General features: G+C 41.0%; 2 protein-coding genes across 3 annotated transcripts in view; both read right to left on the bottom strand.

The window, feature by feature from the left end:
* Positions 1-22,285, bottom strand: part of MAPKAPK3 (MAPK activated protein kinase 3) — a 49,279-nt gene that overhangs the window by 14,835 nt on the left and 12,159 nt on the right. The window contains exons 3-4 of the mRNA XM_054215787.1: positions 1,221-1,360; positions 312-376 (exon numbers count right to left, since the gene is read on the bottom strand). Of these exons, the coding sequence (XP_054071762.1) occupies positions 312-376; positions 1,221-1,360 (205 nt within the window). The remainder of the gene's footprint in view (positions 1-311; positions 377-1,220; positions 1,361-22,285) is intronic.
* HEMK1 (HemK methyltransferase family member 1) overlaps positions 1,246-22,285 on the bottom strand; it is a 151,189-nt gene continuing 130,149 nt past the window's right edge. The window contains exons 12-13 of one of the 2 annotated variants that reach the window (XM_054215793.1): positions 5,201-5,271; positions 4,614-4,691 (exon numbers count right to left, since the gene is read on the bottom strand). The gene's annotated coding sequence lies outside the window, so the exon portion shown is untranslated. Of the gene's footprint in view, positions 1,361-4,613; positions 4,692-5,200; positions 5,272-22,285 lie in introns of those variants that run through there. The other variant, XM_054215789.1, reaches the window with a different exon arrangement.

The raw sequence follows: 22,285 nt of genomic DNA, 5'->3' as shown, positions 1-22,285 counted from the left end.
GACTAGGGTAACAGAGGCTGCCATGGCTCAGAAATGAAGAAGCTGAGCAGATTTGTATGAAGAATTTTCCTCTAAACCTTCCACACTGTGCCTGAACTTGGCCAATTCTGGTAAGTCCCAATTTTTGGGAACTTTTAAAAATAACCATTTAATACAGAGTGCACAGAAAATGAAAAACAAAAAAAAAAAATTTAAAATTACAAACAAAAATCAAATCAAAGAAAAATTCCTGTAAGGGAATTAAGCAAGGTGACAGAGACAGGGAGAAGCAATCTTTCACAAACTTTAAAATTAAACTTGCGATTTTTTACCTCTCTCAGTGAAAGCCTGATCTCCTCTCTCCTGGATCCTGCTAAACAGCTCTCCTCCCTCCATGCTGAAATAAAGAACACAAAAACCCACCACCTTACATGAGCAGAAAAGATCAAATTAACACCTGACTGCACATCCATATAATCACACAGAACCGTGACAGGAACACATTAGAAAGTATTATGGGCCTCCTAGGCCAATGCTTCCTAAACATCACACTTATTTGAATCAATGCACAAAGCCATTCTGATATGGAATAAACCGAAAACAAAACAAGACCAAGAAGTTTTGATGCCTTCAGTTTAATGTGTCCTGTCACAAGAAACATGACACACATAGCTGGGAAGTCAGATACGCTGGCACTGGGAGGCTGACAGTAATCTTTTTTTATGTAAGGGTTGCAGATGAAGAAAAAAGAAAGAAGGAAGCAAAGACACTGAAAAGGATTATTAATTTGTCCCTAGTGAAGACAACAATAACTGTGGTATTACAGATCAAAGAAGAATAGGAAAAGCTAGAGTCAAAGTGGTAGCAAAAAGGATCATGTCAGATCACAGGATTCACATCTGAAGTTGGAAACCAATCACAATCAAAGTGCATCATATTTGTAGAGATATATCTTTCAAGACTGTATTAATTAGTCAATGCTTTAATGAGGGCGATTGTCATGGAGTACAAGGAAAATTTATTTTCTGGTTAAGGATCGTCATTCTTCCATCATACAAGATGGCTGGAGCAGCTATACATTTCCATATCAGTTCCACAAAGACAATAAAAGGTTTGCTGTGCAAACCAAAATCGCGGCACTGAGAAGGCTCATCTAACTCTCACCTAAGCCAACATATTCTCCCACTCCCTCCACCCCCTCAAAGAGCAATGTTTGGTGGGGGGCTGCTGCTGGTCCATACCATTCCATGACAATGAGGAGGCATCTCTTTCCATGATGTATATTCTCATAAACATCCAGGACATGGACAATGTGGGGACACCCTGACGCTCGCCAATGATATTCTACTTCCTGACGGGCTTTTGGGTTGTCATACAGGAGCTGTAAAGAAATAGGAGAGAGCAATGTCAGTGAGCCAGCATAATTCTGCTTTAAATTGGCACCTACATGCATTTCAGCTCAAAGATGGTGGCAAAGGCTACTCTTAGCACTTTCTCCAGCCAAAGGATGTCAATGCATCACAAGACTTTCACCGTCTCTGGGCTGTCCAACTTCCTAGACTGAGGAATATAGAAACAACTGGTCCCTTGGAACTGGAAGGACCTCGAGCACCAGTGAGGAGAGATTTGGAATCTGAGATGGAGACAGACTTATCTCATCCACTGCTGGATGGGAAACAGCAATTGTTTTCCTACTAGTTTGCAGTACTTGCACACAGAGGAGAATCCCTCTGCTAAGGACCTTCCTACCTGCCCTGCTCCTGGAAGAAGCGACTTTTAGGTGCAATGCAAATCCTTAAAGTTCAGTAAGATTTAAAAGAATAAGGATTTTCACACTGAATCTGAACGTGCTACTTAAATACTACACAAATTTCTGACTCCACCAGGGTCAGAAAGGGACCTTTGACTATCTAGATGCTTGAACTTCTTTCTCTGTCACATGCAAGGCCAGTATATTTTAAAGGCACTAATCTCTAGAAGGGAGGTAAGAGCTCATCTTTCCCGATCCTGCAACCTCATACACAAGAAATGTGCCCCTTCCCACTTGAAGAACTGCTCTGTATCAGACTCTGCAGCTGAGTTTTTGTGCAAGAGGGGCACATTGCTGAATCATGCCTTTTTTTCTCTGCCTTGTCTCTCTAGATACCATTAACACTTTGTGAGAGACTCTCTCTTTACTGCACATTTATACAGTTCCTACACAGTATGGCTGTGATCTAAGTTTGATACTTTATGCCCTATAGTAATAATCATTGTAATGATGAAGCAGCACAAAACTGATCCTATATAAAGCATTGTCAAATGCATTGAGACAGAGTAAAAACAAGCAAAGAGCAATCACCTCTGACCTATTTGCCTTGAAAAAGGACTACAACAACTGTTGCGGGAACTGTTTTCAAACAGGCAAACAAGAAGTATCATTGTTGCACTATCAGGCCTTAGCCTGAAGCTCTTCTCACTGGTGTTTGCTATCAGGTCCCAGCCAAAACACAACCGCATGATAATTGCTGAAAACAAGTATTAACATGTAACCTGTCATCTGGGACCTATGAATCAGCCCAGGAAAATGAGATTGCTTTTCCATTCAATTGCCAAGCTAAGGCACAAATGGTGTCACAAGCACCTCTCAATATAGGGAAACACATGATTTAAAGGTCACAGGAAGGAAGTCGCAAATTCTGGTTTCTTTATTGAGTCCAATACAGACAATTTGCGTCACTGGAAAAAAAGCTTACATTTCTTTCCTGCTTGAACATCCCTTTCAGTAAAGCAGACACTGTAACATGGCAGGAAAGGCCTGTAACTCTTCAAGAAATGGTGGGAAAGCACTCAGGAACCACTGGACAGAAGGTTAAGAGACTTCTCTTCTTTTCCAGTCTAGGAACAGTAAAAGGGTGACAAGTACTCTTCTGCCAAGTGCACATTTCTGTATTTTTGTGAAGCACAGAGAGGTTGCAGGAGGGGACGAGCAGCCTCAGGAGGGCTGCTGGCTGCTTAGCTGAATGGGCAGCGAGACTCACCACCGTGACCACCCTCCAGGCTCCCTCAACTCTGCTCCAAAGGCTCCAGCATGACACCAGATTTTCAGCGGTGCAAGGAGCTGAAGAAGCTTTCTTACCGAGTTCAATGCCCTCGCAGCCAACCTACTTCTTCCACAGCTGTCATTCTGCACCCAGAGCATACCCTTTTGAGATCACTAACTATCCGCCTCTTCCTTCCTGCTCCAGCCTGGCTATGGCCTGATTTCCAACACAAATAACTTCCTAAAGAAAGAGATGGCTCCAATTTGGACAAAAAGCCCATTAGCGAGTCCAAGTGCAGTTGCTTTACTTCTTTCAGCCATCAGCCCATTCAGCGGCTTTTCCTTCACAGCCGCTGTGTTCTAGCTCAGTAGGACTGTCTGTCAGCATTTTCCCCTATGCCCTTCTGAGTTTGGGCTGTTGCCTAGAGGTCTCTTTAAAAGTCCGTTAAATTACATGTGCAACAAAGACCAAACACCCTCAGGACTAATCAGGCCGTTTAGAAAAGCATTACAGAGTTTACTGCTTGGATATTACTGAATTAATGCCACTTCTGAGCAGGACGCTTCAAAAACCTTCTCACCTATCTGTGCTACTAATTGGACATAACTAGTCTCTTTACTAATGTTAACTGCACTATAATCTGTGTGTCCTGCACTTGCACAGTATGCAGAGATGTTGTTTTTCATGTTTGTACCAAGTGCTTATGAAAACAGTTTCACAGAATTGAATTCTCACTCTCTAAACAGCTTTTACAAGGCATTTTGATACACACAAGGATGCTGCAGTTTCTTTTCTCCACCCCTACAAGCAAGTTACATATACTCCTTAGTGCCAAGCTTGAATGTACTCATGTCAAGATGACACCTGGAGAAGCAGAGAAAAGAAAATGCAAAAATAAAGAGCAGATTATACATACCAAGCAACATCTGATATATCAACCAACTGTTAACCTTTGGATTTCTCCTTCTGAGCCTTAAAAATAAATCAAATCTTTTCCTTACATCTAAAACTGGCAGCCATAACTATACCTTTTAAGACATCTTAGAGATGCAGACACCTGTAAAATGAAAGCCAGGCAGCGCTGAAAGCACCAATTTCTACAAAATTTAGCTGATGATTTAGAAACATAGACTGAAATTCTAGCCCTATGGTTAAATTTAACAAACTTGCAAAAAAAACATAAATGGATATTCTGCCATCTTCCTGAGCCTGAAAAGAGACTGTGCTTCTATTGCAGCAATAGCTTTGGTAAGACTATGACCAGGTTCCCCTGACATCCTATGAAAGTGCAGACGTAGTTGTGAACAAACCCAGAATTTCAGATAAGTTTTCCAGCATGGCTGGTTCATGCTGGTTTGAGGAAGGAGCAGCTTTGTCAAACAGGATCAGCTCAAGGAGCCCACAGTCATCCCCTTAGAGTTCCCACACAGTTCAGCTGAGTCACAGCTTGTCATGATGGGCTGTGGGCAGGATCGTGAACCGACCTAACTTCAAAACAAGACAAACCCAAGAAACATGCCCCACCTCCCAGTTTTTCTTGAAGACAGCGATCCAATGCACGCTGCACAGCAGCCTTTGCATAGCAGCGAGGGCATGCCCATGTGTGCGGTCAGGAAACACAGTTTGGAACAGGAGCTGCACAGTAGAAAACCGTATTTTTGCTGGAGCTCAGCATTACTGAATCACTGCCTAAAAGAAGCAGATGAAGAAGCATTAACAGATATTCACAGGGAGATCACAAAAAACAGAGGTGATGGAAGGCAAGAAAGAACAAGGGCTCTAGAGCCCTAACCCCTACTGATTCACACAACTCTCCATGATATCTTTAAAAGCTGGAGAGGGAAGAGAGCTGTGCCATGGGGTGTGCTCTGCCTGTTTTGTAGGAACAACAGGGCAGATGTCAGCAGACACTCCAGGATGCCCACAGCAAATTCAGGGCCTCGCAGTGGAGGGAGGCCTGAACCCTAAATTCTGGGGTAATGGCCTAATGCAAGTTAGCAAACACCTACAAAACAAAACAAATGCTAAACTGCAGCTTGGAAGGCCAGCTCTGTGAAATGTCTCCCTCTGCAGAATTTCTTGATAGAGGGAAAAAAAAAAAAAAAAGGGCAGACTAAAAAGTGACACAGTATCTTATAATTGCTTTTCCATTGATTCAGTGTAGTGTAAGCAAGGAAGGATAGCAGGAACCCTCATACCTTAATGGTCTGATCTATACAGGAAATAGCCTTCTAAGGACTCCAGGGAGCAGCAAGTGATTTTCTGGACTCTGAAATTGTAACAACAAGGAGAGAAGATATCCATGGGCACACGTATGAAACAGGCTGAGGACAGGAAGCAATGACTTCTTTGTGACTTTCCCTCTAATATGCCCTAGCAAATTACACAGATTACTATTATATCTGCTATCTGTTCCCTACATAGCAGATTAATACCTACATATATGCTTTTTTATTTATTTTGAACTGCAGCAATTCCTCCTAGCTGCAAACAGTTGTGGTGCTTGGATTAGACCTGTTACAGGCTCAGTTCTCATCTACTGCACGTGCCATGTTAAGGCAGCATCTGACACTGCAAGCATCCTTTACTTACTTGCACCAATTCCAGAATCTGAACTCTCCTGCAATAGACAATCAGTTTTATAATCTCTATGCTATTTTCCTCACAGGAAGGCTTCCCATTATTAAAACAGAAATGAGACCAGAAAAAACTTTCAGTCCTAGGGGACCTCAACATGTTGTGCTGATATGTAGGCACTTAAATATAGCTTTAATTTATTTTTCTAACTGGGATAAAAATGTCTCTGCCCAGGCATAAGTGGGTAATGTCTAACTTCCTTTGCTTTCTTTCCTCTTTGCACATAGCTATTACAAAAATGCTGAATCCTACAAATAAGCCTTGGAATCTAAAATCATGCTGATGCGGAGCAGCTCTTCCAGTTGTTCTTTATTCAAGAGGGGTTGATGGCAAAAGGAGTCTTGGATAATGTTTCTTTCATCTCCTCCCTCCCCTACGCTACAAAAACAAGAGAAAAAAAAGAAAAAAGAGCTATCACTATGGTTTTGGACATTTTGTCTTTTATTACATACTGATTATTTGCACTACATCTATTAATTCGGTGTTAACAATCTTTATCTGTTTTGAGAGCTCTTCATAAGGGATAAAGACATGGTTTGTGTTAGAACGCTAAAGGAATTGAAATTATCAAGGTTTTCCTCTTCATGCATCAGCACTGCCAGTCAGTCAAGCTGCAGCAAGAAACGTGTCTTTTTGCAATGGCAGCCCAGCAAGCAGGGAAATCCACACATGTAAATCACAAAGAAAGCATTGAATTTTTTCTTAAAATAAAAAATACAATACATTTCTGATCAAATTGTTCAGTACTGAGGCATCAGTTTAGAGGCAAGGGATAAAACCAGGGTAGGCACAGGTGGGTCATCACTAAATCTTTCACTTTTCTGCTTTTATTTCAAATCCAGCTTAGGCTATTAGAAATTAAATCTGCTTGGAGGCTTCATTGAAACAAACTGTCATCGCAGTTCCTGCAGAGCTGTCCAAGCTGCTACCACAGTTGACATTAACTGGCATCTCCATCAGTGCTCAGGTAGACAGCCAGTCCCAGAGGTGGGCTTCCGCAAGTTAATAATAGAGCACAGTCAAGTAGCAGGGTTTTGCAGCACTCCTGCCTGTGGTATCTAATCCTATCAACTCAATCTACTGAGTATCAAGGTTTTACTAGTCGCACTGGGAGGCCCCTCTCTATCAAGCTTTTTCTTCCAGTCTTCCAATCTCTACTCGGCTTATCTTTTGAAATGGCAAAAGCTACAACAGATCTTTGGTATCTTGCCAGCATAAGCGAGAAAGAAGAGGACTCAGAGAGGACTGCTTGCATGTGGTGTCAGAGTCGCACTCTGAAACCAATTCCCTGCTGACACACCAGGCTTCACATTTCTTAAGCACACATTTTAAGGGGAAAACAGGAGAAAGAGTAGAATGGACAAAGATAAAAAGAACAGTTAACAGAGAGATGTGCTCTTTTGTAAGAGTTTGCACACTGGACATAGAGCAAATCCACTGAATTTAGCTCTCCGAGCACTCCTACTTCTCCATCCCGAGAGCACACACCATAAATATTATTTTTCTCCAAGCCTCTCTCCTGCAGTGAATCAACTAGGTCTCTCAAAAATAACTTTGGTGTGGTTCTGAATTTTATTTATTGTAGCAGTATTCAAATCACCACCAGGTACTCAATATGACTCTACAACCTGAGGTAAATAAATGAGACATACCACTATTAGTTCTCTAATTACACATGCATCTAGCCATTCACTCTGCAAAGGTCAACTGTCTTTGTTCATAAATGTTAGTGGAGATATAGCAAATACAGCTGAAATAGCAAAGCACTGGGCCAGTATACATTTCAAATTTATCCCCTTGCACACGCGAGGTTAGCATAAAAGGCAAGCACAAAAATGAGCAAAAAAATGCCCATTTTCCTGTTCTGATAAATAATCTGATAATAGTACATGAATCTACTTGAACTGCAGTGCCCAAAGTATGTGACTGTACATTCAATACTATGGGGTATGTATAGATTTAAATAAAAAGCATGCTATGCGTTTTGTTACAACCATAAGATTACTTTGCATTTTAATACTGCGCTTCCTCTGCTGTGTGGATGGAAAAATAATTCTTAGTGGCACCTTAAGATTCCAGTTATACTCAGTTGTGACAGGCTACAAACCAGATACACGCGGCTTCTATTTTATTCAAAATATTGCAACTGTATTTTAAAAGAAAAATAAATCACCAACAGCTACTAACATGCTGTTACCAGACAAGAACATCCTCGAATGCTTGTTTATACAAGAAAGCCTACAGATCAGCTCCTCTCTCTGCCTTCCCCTTACGACAACTACTACCACAGAATGCTGCTGTTTAGCCAGTACTGACAACTGCATTCAATACCTGCAGTCAATACTCAGCATCTGCGGAGACGTGCTGCAAAGCCCTTTCTGAAACCCCCACACACCACAGAACATCCTTTCTTTCCTTCCTTCTTTAATATGCATATTATGACCGTCTGAGATGAAAGAAAAGCGGGAAGTGCTCTAGAGGTCTTTCCTACCTTCATTTTAAAACCTCTTTTTTCTCTGGGGATAGGCAGAAACGCAGGACAAATAGGCAAGTCACAGGATTTGTGTTCACTCTCTTTCAATGTCTGGACTTCAATATGGCTTTGCTCTGTACTGAGATGCTCTTTGCCACCAAAACCATCGTCTCCTTCCTTGGAGCAGGATTTTCACTGTAGTGCCTGCATGCACACAGCACAGGACACCTGGCAGCTGTGGCCCTAAAACACACGAAGTTCAGCCTGATGTGCCAACATTGCTCTGCCTATAACCTACTCAGGTTAACCAGCATAAAGCCAAATTATCCAAAACCTGATATGGCATAAATACCTTCAATGAAGTGGGATTGTGATTATAATAATCTGTTTCTACTCTTCTTAAATTTCTGAGTTGAGGAAAAGGAAATCTAAAATCCCAGCTGAAAATTATGATACTTTTTGATTTATGGTTTCAATCTAGTGCCTGATATGAGGTTTGCCTTTGAAAAGAAAAAAAAGAGGAAAAAAACCCCTCAACAAAAACATCACTCCTGACAGCTATGAGTTCATAAATTCTGATAACAAGGATTCAGGTGACTTGGCTTCAGTAATTCATATATCTCAATCCTTGGCTGCTCAAAAGTAATAGAGCTTGCTTGTGAACTTTGCTGTTTAAGAAAATGCCAGCAGTACAAAATGCCATGGCACCTCCTCAGATCATGAGCCCATCAAACCTTCCCTCTGCTTTGATTTTAAGCTACTCATAGAACACTAAAACAAATTCAAGACCATAATCTTGATCTTCTAGGTGTCTAACACCTTCAATCGAAGCATACAGAAGATCACTTAAAGCTTTGAGACATACACTATGGCCAACAGTTTTGCTGCCTTGCCATAGTGAAATTTCACACAATAGGATACATCTTGCCTGTGCTGGAGACAGAGCTGTCTTGGAGGTCAATCTGAGACTGAGACGCAGATTTCCACAAGAACTACAGCCATCAAAAAAAACCTCTCCCATTTGTTTTTTTTTCAAGTGCCAGTTGTATTTCTTTACCTTTGCCTTTCTCCTGTAGAGTGACTGTGATTCAGCAATACCTCCAAAAAACATACTAGCACTTTCCACGGTCATGAAATGGGATGGAATGTGTGTCTGCCAGGATGTGACCCTCTCACACGCTTCCCAATATTGACAGCCACAGTTGCTAAGTTCCATTTTAATCACCCCGAACAACGCCCCTCCCAATAATATGACATTTTTGTTATATACATAGTCTTACACTTCTGTTTTTTTTAAAAAAAAAAAAACAAAAAACCACAAACCCCCCCCTAATTACTCTAGTAGTAATAGCCATTGCACTCTACAGACATTTTCCACAGGAAGAAGGGGAAAGAGCAAACATAACAGATGTTGTTCAGAGTGCTTAATGCCCATTTAGGTGCTAACCGCCGTGAAACCCATCTGTACAGCTGTGTGGAACATCTGGACAACGATACCAAGATTAGCAAAGCATGGCACACCTTTGTTGGAGCAGGATGTTACAGAAGGCACAGACCAGAAAAAAGAAGTACTGAGAAGATCCAAGTCCAATGTTCCCCTTCCTAGTCTTCATACTAATAAGTGGTATCAAAATTAACATAGAAGTGATAATACTGAACAAGGCAGAAGCAAAAATTAGCAACATGTTTAATCTCATTAACCACAGATAACAGTAGCTCCAAGAGGAACCCGTGCTGCCTCCCAGCCTTTCTCTGTATTCCCTGCATGTTTGACTATACAGTCATGTAGATTAAATCACTCAAGAACTCCCAGGAGGGCTTTGACATCCTTCCCCCCAATACACAGAGGCTCTTCAGGGTGCGTGCTGGATTTGTGCTGTAGGCATTTTGCATGCACCTGCCTTTTCACTCTGCTCTGCACCCCAGCACCACTTTGTGAGCTTCCCACCACAGCTGCAGCCATGTTGTCCTCTATGGCCCCACCATTTGGCAATTCAGAATGAAGATACCATCCTCTCGTACCACTGCCTGCACACCTAAACTCTCTTTTACCTGGCTTCCCTTCCCTTCCGCATGAATTTAAGATTATCATCCATGCATACAAAGCTTGGCAATATGCCACCCCAGGCCAGTTCTTTCTGATGTATTGCTGTTCTTCTTCTTCTTTCATATTTCATTTCTCTACACTCATATTTGTGCTTTCTGTCACATAATCTACCAGGCCAAGCAGTGTCTCTCTCTTCTGCTGCACTATCTCAAGTATTCCTAAATCATCCAAACACAAGAACCTAGAGGTAAACAAAGAACTCTCAAATCTTCCTTCTCCCATTCCACAGGGCTCATCTACTTCTTTTAAGCATTACCTTAAGGGGAGACTTGCTAAATCACAGACATCAGTGGCACTGACAGCAACTGTACCTCACGTCCCCCACAGAAGAGACACTGAGATTTCACCCAGCTCTTGGGAACATAACTGGAGGGACTCTGCCCAGTGTAATGTCAAACATTCACTCCTGAAAGCTGTCACCTGTGGGAACTTGACTTGTCTTCAAAAATAAAACAAAGCCCTAAAATCTTCAGCAAGGACACCTGCTATATGTTTTCAGACTGACATTTGTGCAAGCTCTGCTGTTGGCATCTTCAAGCACAGATCTATACCTATTTCTAAGTCACAAATCAGTAGACAGCTCAGTCATCGATGGTTTAAAGGCCCATCAGGTATGAAGATCCCTGGAACTGCCTATCGTGTACAGCAAACATATGACAGAGAATGGTGTGACTGTGAATGGAAACAAAACCACGCAGCATTCAGCAGAGGCTAGAAATGTAAAGGAAGCCATTAAGAGAAAGAGGAAAGTAAATTGCTCTCCCAAGACTTCTTGTGCTTATTTTGTCTGAATATATATTCTAAAGCCAAGTAAAAGGAAAGAAAAGAAATAAACTGGGGGAAGGGGGAATTCAACAGACGGAGTCAACATAAGCAAGCGACAGTGCAGTAAAACCGTTATTTATGTTGCAATTCTCACTGATTCATTTTGCTTGGTGCGCTAGCTTAGCCACCCAGGGTTACAGCTCTGCTTCGCCAGAACTGCATCAGAATCTAGCAATCAAAACCATTACTTTTCTCTCGAGCCCCACAGCACACTCCTGGAGCAGCTAATGCCTTGCAGCACTCACTACTTGATTAAGTGCTCTTTAATATCCAGGACACTGGAAAACACACGCTTCCTAGAACACAACTGGGAGCTGCCAGTTCACACACAGCCTAACAGTCTTTCCCAGTTCCTTGCAGAAACCTTCAAGAAACACCCTGCAAGCTGCCTTTAAGGAAGCTTGCATAAATACCACATAAATGCTCCATCCTTCTAATCTAAAGCCCTCCTGAGCCACAGCTCCTCCTCTTCATCCAAACCTGTTCAGTTATTTGCCCAGCCCATCCAGACTCCCACCCTGCCTGCTCAAGCACCCAACCCCTGGAGCCGAGACCTTCCGCGAGCCCTGGACAAGTCCCTGCTCCCAGCTACTCTGGGCAAGCAGACTACATTGCCCCTAAGCTCCAGAGGGCAGGGAACATCTTTCCATTTTGCTGCCCACTTTATTTCAGCTTTTAGCTACCTAGCCTCCCTCCAAACATTTTCCCTATACCAGGCTATGCTGTGGAGTGAGAGGTGGGAGCAGAGAGTTCCCTTCCCAACGTCCATGTTCCATTTCTTTCGACAGATGTTAGAGAACTGCTTCACATTCCCTGCTACCAGATGACAGAAAACAGTCAGACACCACAAAGGTAGAACAGAGCAGCTTAAATGGAAGGGTGGGTTTTGGCCAAAATCAAGAGTATTTCCTTCATATTCCTGAACAGATTTCCTCTCCACTCCTGCATTGTGTTGGCTGCCTCATGACTACACATGCAAAAGGAAGAGGAGGAAGATCCCAAGAATATTTGGAAGCCTAATGTTTTGATGTCTTGGCTAAAGTGGTACCATGCTGAGGACTGCACAGGGGTCAGAAAAATTAGATGTAGCAAAAGCACTGCTGGACAAAAATCATTCCAGGATTTCAATCCTTTTCATCTTTCCAAGCTGAAACATACATCCATTTCCCTCTCTTCAGACACAGTCCTTTCCCCCCCTCTCCCTGCAGCAGGATCTGCTTGTGGTACACTGCATCGTTGGCTCATTTCCACAAGTCAGTGTGCCTGTAAGAGAGAGGTCTGGGCTGGAGGAAGGGGAAAAGGGAGTGAGAAAGCTGGGGCAACGGAGAAAAAGGACTCAGATCTTCCTGGCCTAAAGTCACCTGCCTGATTCCAACTAATATCAGTACCGTGGAAACCGCTGCCCCACAAAAGTGTTAATGACTTCTGAGGTGATGATTTCACAGAAGCCATGTGCCATCCTGTATCATTCTCCTAGACGTGACACATCAGGGAATCAGGAAAACATACCTGTGCTAAAGCCACGTTAACAGAGAAACAGATTGTCTGAGCTGCACAGCTGCTGGTCTCTCAACGGAGCTGATTCAACACTTCACAGCAGGCAGTGGCAAGGGGAGAAGGCATTCAGCCATGATGCTCTTCCCATCAGTCAGGAAGACAGATCCCCAAGTGGAGACAGGGAGGGCAAGGGAAATTTGCAGATTTTGAACATCATGCAGCACTCCACAAGACCTGGATGATACCTGCTTAATATGCAGGATTTTGTCCAAGACCTGTCAGATGCTAGTAATTTCAACTTTCATGGGTTAATCCCTCTCCTATCACCAAAAATGCACTGTTTTGGGTGAGGGAGGAGAATCCCTGAAGGTCCAGTGAAAGAACACCAAGACAGTGATATATCATTTTCATCATACAACTATGCAGCACAAACTCAACCAGGTCAAATGCAATCACTTTCAAAACACTTCTTAATACTAAATGATGATACCAACAACTGCAGAATCTGAAGACATTTTTCAAACCTTAATGCATTAAACCTTAAAGCTCCTGAAGTCTCAGTTTCTTCTTAGCAGTTGACTATTCTAAACTAAAAGCTGTGATATTTTGAACATGGGGGGGGGTGCTCTGCCAGAATTCATAATTATCCATCTCTAGCTGTATCTCCAACTGCAAGATCCAAACTATTTTAGTCAAAAGTAAAAGTTTCCACGTGAAAATATACAACAGATTGGTAGAGAAGTATTCTTAGATCCTGGACAGAACTGCCATTCAAAACCACCACAAGAGACCCTGTATTTACATATCAGATAACCAATAGCTGATTTGCCTATTAAGTCTGGGTGCAGAAATACACTTCCAGATCTTTGCTCTGCCTGAATTAGGTCAGGGTCTTCCACTTCACTACCCGAGTCCTTACAGCTCTCACAGAGAACTCTTCACTTGTCTACAGTGTGCTATATCTCCCACTTTCCACTACTGAAACACAAGTTAGCAAAGTACAGACATAGCCTTGAATTTCCCAGATCCCAGCTGAGTGGGAACCACTGTCTATTTTGGGTTAGGTATGACTATTCTCATTTCTCATGAGGAGTTTTAAAAGTTCCTGGGTGTTTCTAAATGTGGTGAATGCAAATTTTTGTATTTGATAAAGTTTTCCTACAGTCAAAATACCATTTCCTGTTCAGTTTTAAGGGAGGTATTTCTAAAAACAATTATCACAAAAGAAAGGAAAAAGTGAAACTAAGCAAGAAAACCTCCTTGGGGGTACATGCACTTATTACAGGCAGCGTGAGGGGGATTCAGAAGAGAGCCCGACACGTAAGACAAGTTTCCTGAATGCTGGCAGAACTGGAGAGCAGCACACCAGGACTCTCCCGGGGTCTCTGAGGGATGCCATGCGAGAGCTGCATTTAGTTTTCTAGAACATACGCTGACACAGCAAGCGCTACTAGAAAAATATTATTCTTCATTTCCCAAAGGACTGTTACACAAATACCTATGCCCATTTCACCCATTTATCCCTGTGAGCCCTAGGTGGAAAGACCACGAGAGCTTGGGAGCTGGAATATGAAAGTGAAGCCTTTTCATAACTCCGCAACACGCTTACCAAGGCAATTTCTAATAAAGCGTGTTTCAGCCTCTGTATCAGAAGGAAATATTCTCTTGTCTTTTGGGAAAGATGGAATAAGGCTTAGCTACAGACACGACTGAAGTCTGAATGCTTACTTAAATGACTAAGGGCAACTTTTTCGTGACCCCAGTTCTGGCTACAACACAATAGCACCAAAAAAAAAGGCAACCAACCTCATTGATAGGTCCAGTACAGCTAAAGGGACACCCATGCTCACCCACAAGTTACAAGTCAGGTGAAATGTTATAAAGCACAAAGCTGCAGATTTGAGTAAAGCAACTGTTTAGGGAAGCTAAACTAAACAAAAACGAATCCAAGAGCGTGCATCAAATGAAGTGAGCAACAGAGTCCACCCTCCTCCTTTAGAGACATGCCTGGAAACTTGAAATTGTGACATTTAGCCACAACCCATAGTCCCACCTCTTGGTCTCTCTGAAAAAGGCCTGACTGCAATTTTTAAGGCTGCACAGCCTCCATGTCTTCGGAACATTTGCTACACCCCTTTGAGCTCTGTTCCCCTGGACAACCCTGCAAGCCTTGGCCATGAAGCCCCTGCTGTTTTGCAATACATGCAATAGCTTTGTTGTCTCTCAGCTACAGCCACCCACTTGTCTTACATACCTTGCAAAAGGTACAAACCCCAACAAACACCTGACAAAAGACAAAAAGAGAAAGATATTTAAATGCTAGGATCCAGCAGTGCTCTCTGGCACTTCAAAGATGAACTTTAAAGGTTCCATTCTGCAAAGACACTATCAAATTTAAAGATTACAGATTTACAGATTATAAATACTCTATAGTACTCCTCAGTCCAGATTTCATCTAGGCCACATTTGATAACATCCTTTCCTTTGACTATGTAAACCTTCCAAAAAACATTTGCTGTTGCCTGTCCCAAAATGCAGGACACCTAGTCAATAGTCACATTCCTCTATCTTTGCCAATGTCCATGCTGTTAGCCTGTAAATACTCTTGCCATAGATTTCCTTATTGTCAATAACCGATTGTGTTCATTATTTATCGTACCTTTAGCTCAGACATCCTGTCTCCAAGTTTTTATCATTTGGGTAAAGCTAGCACAGAAGCTTGCTGTGGTAGTCCTAACAGTTTAACACATAAAAGAAAGCAGACAACACATGTGTGTCCTGTGTCTTCCTTCCCTCTGTCCCAGTCCCTGTCGAGCCTCCCATGTCTCTAAGGTGGACTCTTTTCACTGTTTAGAACATGTAGGGCTGTGGGTTTAAAAACTCCAAGCACTGTTTGGATTTCTCAGATACACTAACATTCTTTTACATAGCTAAGCCATCAAAGCCATGCCACTAAAATTTAAAAGGGAAAATGCAGCCTATATAGCTTATTTTCCCACCAGGACCAATCAGTTGCAGCGTTTGTTGTAACCACTACACACACACCTAGAAGTGCCTGTAAAAGAAACTGCATGGAAGTTCAAAAACCTGAAGTTCTAATCCAGCCTAGGCAAATGAGGAAACTTTTGTAAAACAAACTGAAGAAAAAGAAATGAAAGCTGAATCCTCCTCTTTGCATAATCCTGACCAAAAACAAAAAAAAAAAAAATCAGCAGTAAAAGCAGTAAAGCAGGCAAGGCCCAAGTTGCAGTTTTCACTGAAAAGGCTCCAGTGAAAGAGGAAGAATAGTGACGCTTTATTGGAAGTGATTGATAGTAGATGTAAAAATAACCCTACCAGCAGCTGAATTTCTGAGAATTGTTTATTGAGAGCTATTGGTTGATACAGTCTTTACATGTTGCATGGAGTGCAAGTTTTCTCCAGCTCCTGGCCCTGGAAAGTGCCTGTAAGATTACACCATGGATTTTTCTTTCAGAATAATTCACATACACTTGTTGCCTATATGAACTGCTTGGCATGGTTAAGAGGTTATGTTCTTGCCCTTAAGAGACCGGACTCAGGAATCTCAGATCCTTTTCTAGGTCACAGACTTCTTTTGGAACAAAAACTGTCTCTGGATGTCACTTCCCTCATGTTTTACTGCAATGGGGTGCTTTCAGCACAAATTGTTTGGGAATCTCCAACACAGATATGACAGAGGCTGTAATAAATCCTGATAATATAAATTCTGTGCATACAGCATAACTTAGAAATTTCATCATTTTGTTGTTTAAATCATTTTCTCTGAAGCATTTAATACCCCCTCAATAAATAAAATGTTGCAGATAAAGAACCATTAGTCTATCTTGTCCTCACTATCAACAGGCCTCTGTGATAATTAATAAAAACAAAATACGGACTTCATAATAGGATTAAAATTGCCCTTTTAGACCTTCTAACATTAGTGAATTACAGGATTAAGGTGTGTGAGTAACCTGAATGCTGTTTCCCTTATAAGTACCTATTAAACACAGTATTATTATACACTATTCCTCCTTCTTCAACTTTATCCTTACAACAGGCAGAGTACAACCTGAACCTGATCGGGATGCAAGTCAGGATGCAGAGCGACAGGAACTGCTATGTGCAGCCTCTCTCACCTCGTGTTCATTTTACATAGAAACTGGAAAGCATAATGTAAGAAAGAAGGGTCTTGTGGTTACCACAGCTGAATGCTACTCTCAGCAATCTGGATTCTACTCTTCTCCCTTTCTGATGTCTTAGGCAGTATCTCAGAAAGTCAGCCGAGCCAAAGAGGTAGTCACTAATTGCCTATACCTAATTTCTTACAAGCCTGAATTGCAGTCTCATTTGCAAAAGTCCTGGGCACTCCCAGCTGTAACAGAGCTTGAGTCTAAAAAGCTTGGCTTGAGTTAAAGAGGGGGGAGGGAATCCAAAAACAAGCCACCCTTATCCCAGATACTTCAAATGGAGCTCCCAAAATTCAACGGATACTTTTACTCTTAGAAGTCTACCCTATTTCTCTGCTCCCCATATGTGAAGTAGGGACAATACAAACTTACCTTCAAGCAATGTTGTGAAACTAATAGTGATCCAGGCATTATAGCAAAAATACCACAAAAAACAACCAGGAGGAAATTAAAAAAAATTGTTTTCAGAGTAGGTCTAGAATAACATGAAGTAAAGAAGCCTTGTCCATATGCTGAACAACGACAATGAAACCAGGTATTGAAACCAGTCATTTATCAATCTAATAAAGGCTGAAATGTGGTAGAAAATGGAGGGCAAGATACTCAAAGTACATACATAGCAGGGATTCTGACATTCGCTACATCTGAATGCTCAGTTTCCCAACCCAAAACTGGGGACAGTCTATACTGGGGACAGTCAGAGAGTCAAAGGCCAGAGCAGAGATTGTGTCTCAGTACCTGTGTCCAGAGCCAGGGCAGATTTCAGTAGTGCAGGGATTCAATCCCTGGACCATACCTGCTCCGCTATAGCTGGTGGTACACGCAGTGCAAACACACCTTTGGGAGAGTCAGCTGTTAAACTGAACACACCTCTACTAACCATTAAAGATTTAGAATTTGGCTGAACTGGGGATGATTTTAAGGGTGACAGGGCAAGATGCTCCTAGAACAAAATTCACCCCTCAATAAACTTCAAATCCATGTAACAGTCAAATCACTAGATACTTAACTTGGATTTTATGTAGGCAGGCAAAACGATTTTTTCCTCTAGTCTTATTAGTGGAAATGGTTGAAAAATTTCTGTCAAAACAACTCTAGCAAAACTATTTCTGTTCAGCGCAGGAAATACCATCCTTCAAGTCTGTCAGAATATTAAGATAAGAGAGCCCATGTAGACCCAAGCAATCCCACCAAGAAGCTAAGCTGAGCTCTGCCTACAGGCAAGTGCTTTGCCCAGCCCAATTCTGCGTCTTTCCAGGGACACAATAGAGTTCCCTGGTAAGAGCACTCATAGCACTGACCTCACAATATCATCTTTTTCCCTGACATCTATTTTTTTCTTTTTATACAAGACTTATCACATTAGTTACAGTCTTGGTGTCTTCACCAAGATAAACTGCTCTCTTAACAGATACTTCGCCTGAGCAAGGACAATGACTCTGGCAGTTATTTTTGTTTCTTTCCACAATTAGCTCTGATACCGCCTGAGAAGCTAATTACATCAGAAAAGTAATCAGTATTTTATCTAAGATGCCTTTTCCTGATGCTGTCTTCAAACCATGTATATTCAGCTTTCATCATTGCTCACCCTGGCAAACACCATTATCCAGAATGATCTACTCCTGGAACAATTCAGATAGTTGATGTTTCCCCGTGCTTCCTGATAGGCGGTACCTTTCGCCATGCTGAAATTTGCAGGGTGCAGATAGCAGTTCCGTCCACACAATAAGTAGTTCCAACACCAGCACTATTGTAGCAAACCAGATGAATCCCCGAACCAAATATAACTGAGTGTTTCCAAATGCAGCTGCACAGAAGGTTAACTTTTCATATGCTGCTGTGCTCTTATTAATTCCCAAAAGGAATAAACTTGTACTCAAGTATCAGTCTGCATCATTCTCAGTATGTTACTTCTGACTATTTCTCGTGTCTTCTGGAGAGCTACGTGTCTTCCACTTTGTTTTGATTTTGTAACACTGCATTGATTACTTGACTCTGTTATTATTCTGTACCTTTTACTTCTACTTGAAAATCATTTACAACAGAGGAAGCAACAACTTAACACAACCCTCGGCATCTTTTACTGTAACTTCATCATTTGCTTTGTTCCAATTCAGCCTCATTTTCCTAGGAAGATTGGGTGTAGTAAAGAGCCAAAGATTTTCTAACTTTATTAATGCCTGCTAAATTCAATAATCAATTTATTTCTCCGTTATATTACACAAAATTGTGCCACTACGTTGCTTTTAAAATACGTAATTTTCTACCTCTGATTCTGGTTTAATTTAATTAAAATCAATAATTCTTAGACTCACTTATCTGATTGCTCTCCTCTCTCAGCAATGACCATTATGTCTTTCAATTTGAGTATACCTATTAGTTGTTTTTATTTTCCTCAGTTCCACCGGGCAACACTAGATCATTTGCATCCCTTATTTCTTTGTCGTACAAAGTCTATGGATAAGTAATTTGCTGCCTTCTATTCTCCCATTTCAAACTAACAATAAAATGAGTGAAGTTAGAAGATAGTTGCTTCACGCTTCCTTACTTTTGGGTCAATTAACAACAAATTACATTTTAAGAATAGAACAGAATTTTAAGTAAACACAATCAAGTTAAAGAAGTCTAAGAGTATTTGGCCAATTCTATGCTATTTTTTTTTATAGCATTTATGTCTCTTGCTCCAGCAGAGAGACCCCAATTCAACAGCAAGAAAGGGGAGGCAGGCTGATGTACAATGCGTAGAAGCAGCTCTTGGAGCAGCCAAGCTTCCTGGAACACAGTGCTAACAGTTGGCTCATGTTTTCTATCAGCTGGCTACAGACACTATATAAATCCTTACTGCTAGCACAGAACGAGATGCTGTAACTTCAGGTTATGGGAGACTACAGTCTTTGGGAGCTGCATTCAATTTCAGGTTACAGCCCTCACGCTAAGAGCTTGAGTTGGGTGCATCCTTATCATCTGTGGGGTCACCATCCCATATCATCCTTATCAATTTACCTGCTCCCACCCTGGTACGTGGGTCGCCTCACCAGAGAAGCCATTTGGGAGGTGGTAGGGGAGACGCCACCCTGGAAGTTATGTTGGTCTGCAGAAGTAGCATGCCATATAGTTTTCCTATATCCTTGATTTATATTATGCATGGAAGCCTGAGCATTTGCTGAAAATGGCAATGCTTACTGACTTCTATTTTCACAGCCAGTGAGAAAACAAATATAAGGCCAAAACTGAATTCCTAATTCAAGCCAAACTCCAACAGACTTTTCAGAAAAAAAAAGGCAGAAAGGAATCTAACATTTTTGTTTTAGTTACTCATCCTACAAGTTTGATTTTGTTATATATTTATGGTTACTAACAATCCTCTAGTGGGCTACAGTTCCCAGTAATTAATGTTTATTTGTTCCCCATTTTCTAAGTAATATAAATTTTGGCTCTCCCCTTCTCACACAAAGATATATACAAACATGTAAAAAGGGGAAAACAATGTATTTTATTTTTAGCTTACAAGATCAGAAAACAGGAGACATGCAAATAATATACTAGAGCCTACATTTCTATATAACTAGTAAAATAAATTAGGAATTGTTAAAATTAATTGGGGAGCATACCAACTCTAAAGAAAAAGCAGAGTAGAGGGATAATACGCTTCTACCTGGCCTCAGAAAAAGTTCAAATGCAAATACTTGTTTTATTTTTAAAGCAATTTTACTTCTTTCTTCTTCAATGTATGCCTTATTAAATGAAAAATTTAGATACCGAAAACTCCAAATTTGGTAGTTTGGAAAAAGATTAACAGCAAATTTAATCATACTTCAGAAGTACAGTTTCTATTTATTGAATGCTAAATGAATCTGAGAGAAGAAAAAGGGAAAAATTGCGAAGAGTGATGTCTCACAGATTACTTTCCCCTCATATAACTTTTAATAATAAAATGGAAGTTTTGGGGTGGAAGGAAAAATTGACATTTACTGACATTTAGCAGTTAAAATGTAATCCTTCCAGAGAATGAATAGCAGAAAAAGGTGGGGGTGGAAGAGAAGGGAATCAACTTCTGCCCTGATTACACAGAAGAAAAACGTTAAAAAGCGTGGAATAAACTGACTGAAAGCACAAAACCACATGCGTTTGCATGGAGGAAGATGTCAGAAGTCCCAGGAATACTGATTTTTGGGCTCCCTAGAAATATTCCTTACAAAAAAGCAGACAGCTACAAACCATTAATGGTAATCAGTCATACTGAACCGGAAAACAGATCATCGGCCTGATGTCTCAGTGGCAGTAATTAGTGACCAATACACACTAACACACAGCTCAGAATCTGCATAGGATTCTATTTATTTGTTTAGGAAAATGCTTTATAAATTTAATTAACCTATTTTTAAAAAGCAAAGAGAAAAGAAGAAAATCCCTACGAGTTTTGTTGCAGGGGCACCAATCACTCTATGTAGATGCAAGCTGAAATGCAAAACATTGGCCAAGATTTATGTATAATCACATAACAAACTGCACATAGGAAACTAAAGGTTGACTACAGTGCAAAGGTATAAGGTATTTAGATTAATAACCTGCAGATTTAAATTAAATATGGTATGAAAGTGTAAATTATCTTGATTAAAGTTAATTTATTTTTTAATTAAAGTTTAAGTATTATTTGAAGGCTTGAACAGATAGCTTAAGACAACTCAATGCAGCCCGATTTCTCAGTAGGGTCACCACATTAGAAGTCATTCCTCTGAGTCGTTTTAAGCTATGTAGTTGAAATTGAAGGAGCTCTACTCTGGTGAACTCTTTTAGAAAAAAGCCTGATGTACTAGGGAGCTTTAAAAGATACCATCCTTCAGAGGTGGTGAGGAACCTTTGGGTAATAAGAAGCAATATAAAACAGAACCTTGATTCATATTAATACTATATTAACAGCGCTAATCTCAACCAAAGAGCATTTAATGCCCTTGTGCACATACAGTAGGGAGTAATGACATGCAGTTGTCTACTGATAATCCCCTACGCAGCATGAAACCAAGTGAACATGGAACACATTAGTGTTATTCATTTTTAATATAAAACAGTGCGATGTTCCTTGGTGATGTAGGTGGTGTATTATGCACAGGAGAAGTTGGTGACTAGCAGTGATATTAACAATACCTCCCCCTACCAAGTCAACCCTATTTTAACTTGCTCAAATGCAGGTCAGTAGATCAATTTTAAAAGACAGAAATGACCATTTTGGTCTGCTGAGTCAGGGCATCCTCAAGAAACAGAGATGAAGAAATCATATCTGGAACACTGATGACTTGTGTTAGAAAGCGGTTGTTCAGCACACAATACAAAGTCATAGCACACTGAGTGGCTCAGATGTCCGAGTTTAAGAGGTTTACATAAACACAAACAGAGAACATCATCTCCTCACGATCTTTGATGTTTGGGATAGATGGGAAAGATGACATGTGAAACTCCACATTCAGCAGTGTCACAGATGCTTTCCCATCCTATCCTTAGAAGACTGCCATGCAGCCCTCTCTCACACTCACTCTATGCAGGCTCCAAGCTCAAA

This window comes from Rissa tridactyla, chromosome 10 (genome assembly GCF_028500815.1).
Source record: "Rissa tridactyla isolate bRisTri1 chromosome 10, bRisTri1.patW.cur.20221130, whole genome shotgun sequence".
NCBI lineage: Eukaryota > Metazoa > Chordata > Aves > Charadriiformes > Laridae > Rissa > Rissa tridactyla.
The sequence above is the reverse complement of the archived record's forward strand: the minus strand, read 5'-3'. Positions and strand labels throughout refer to the sequence as shown.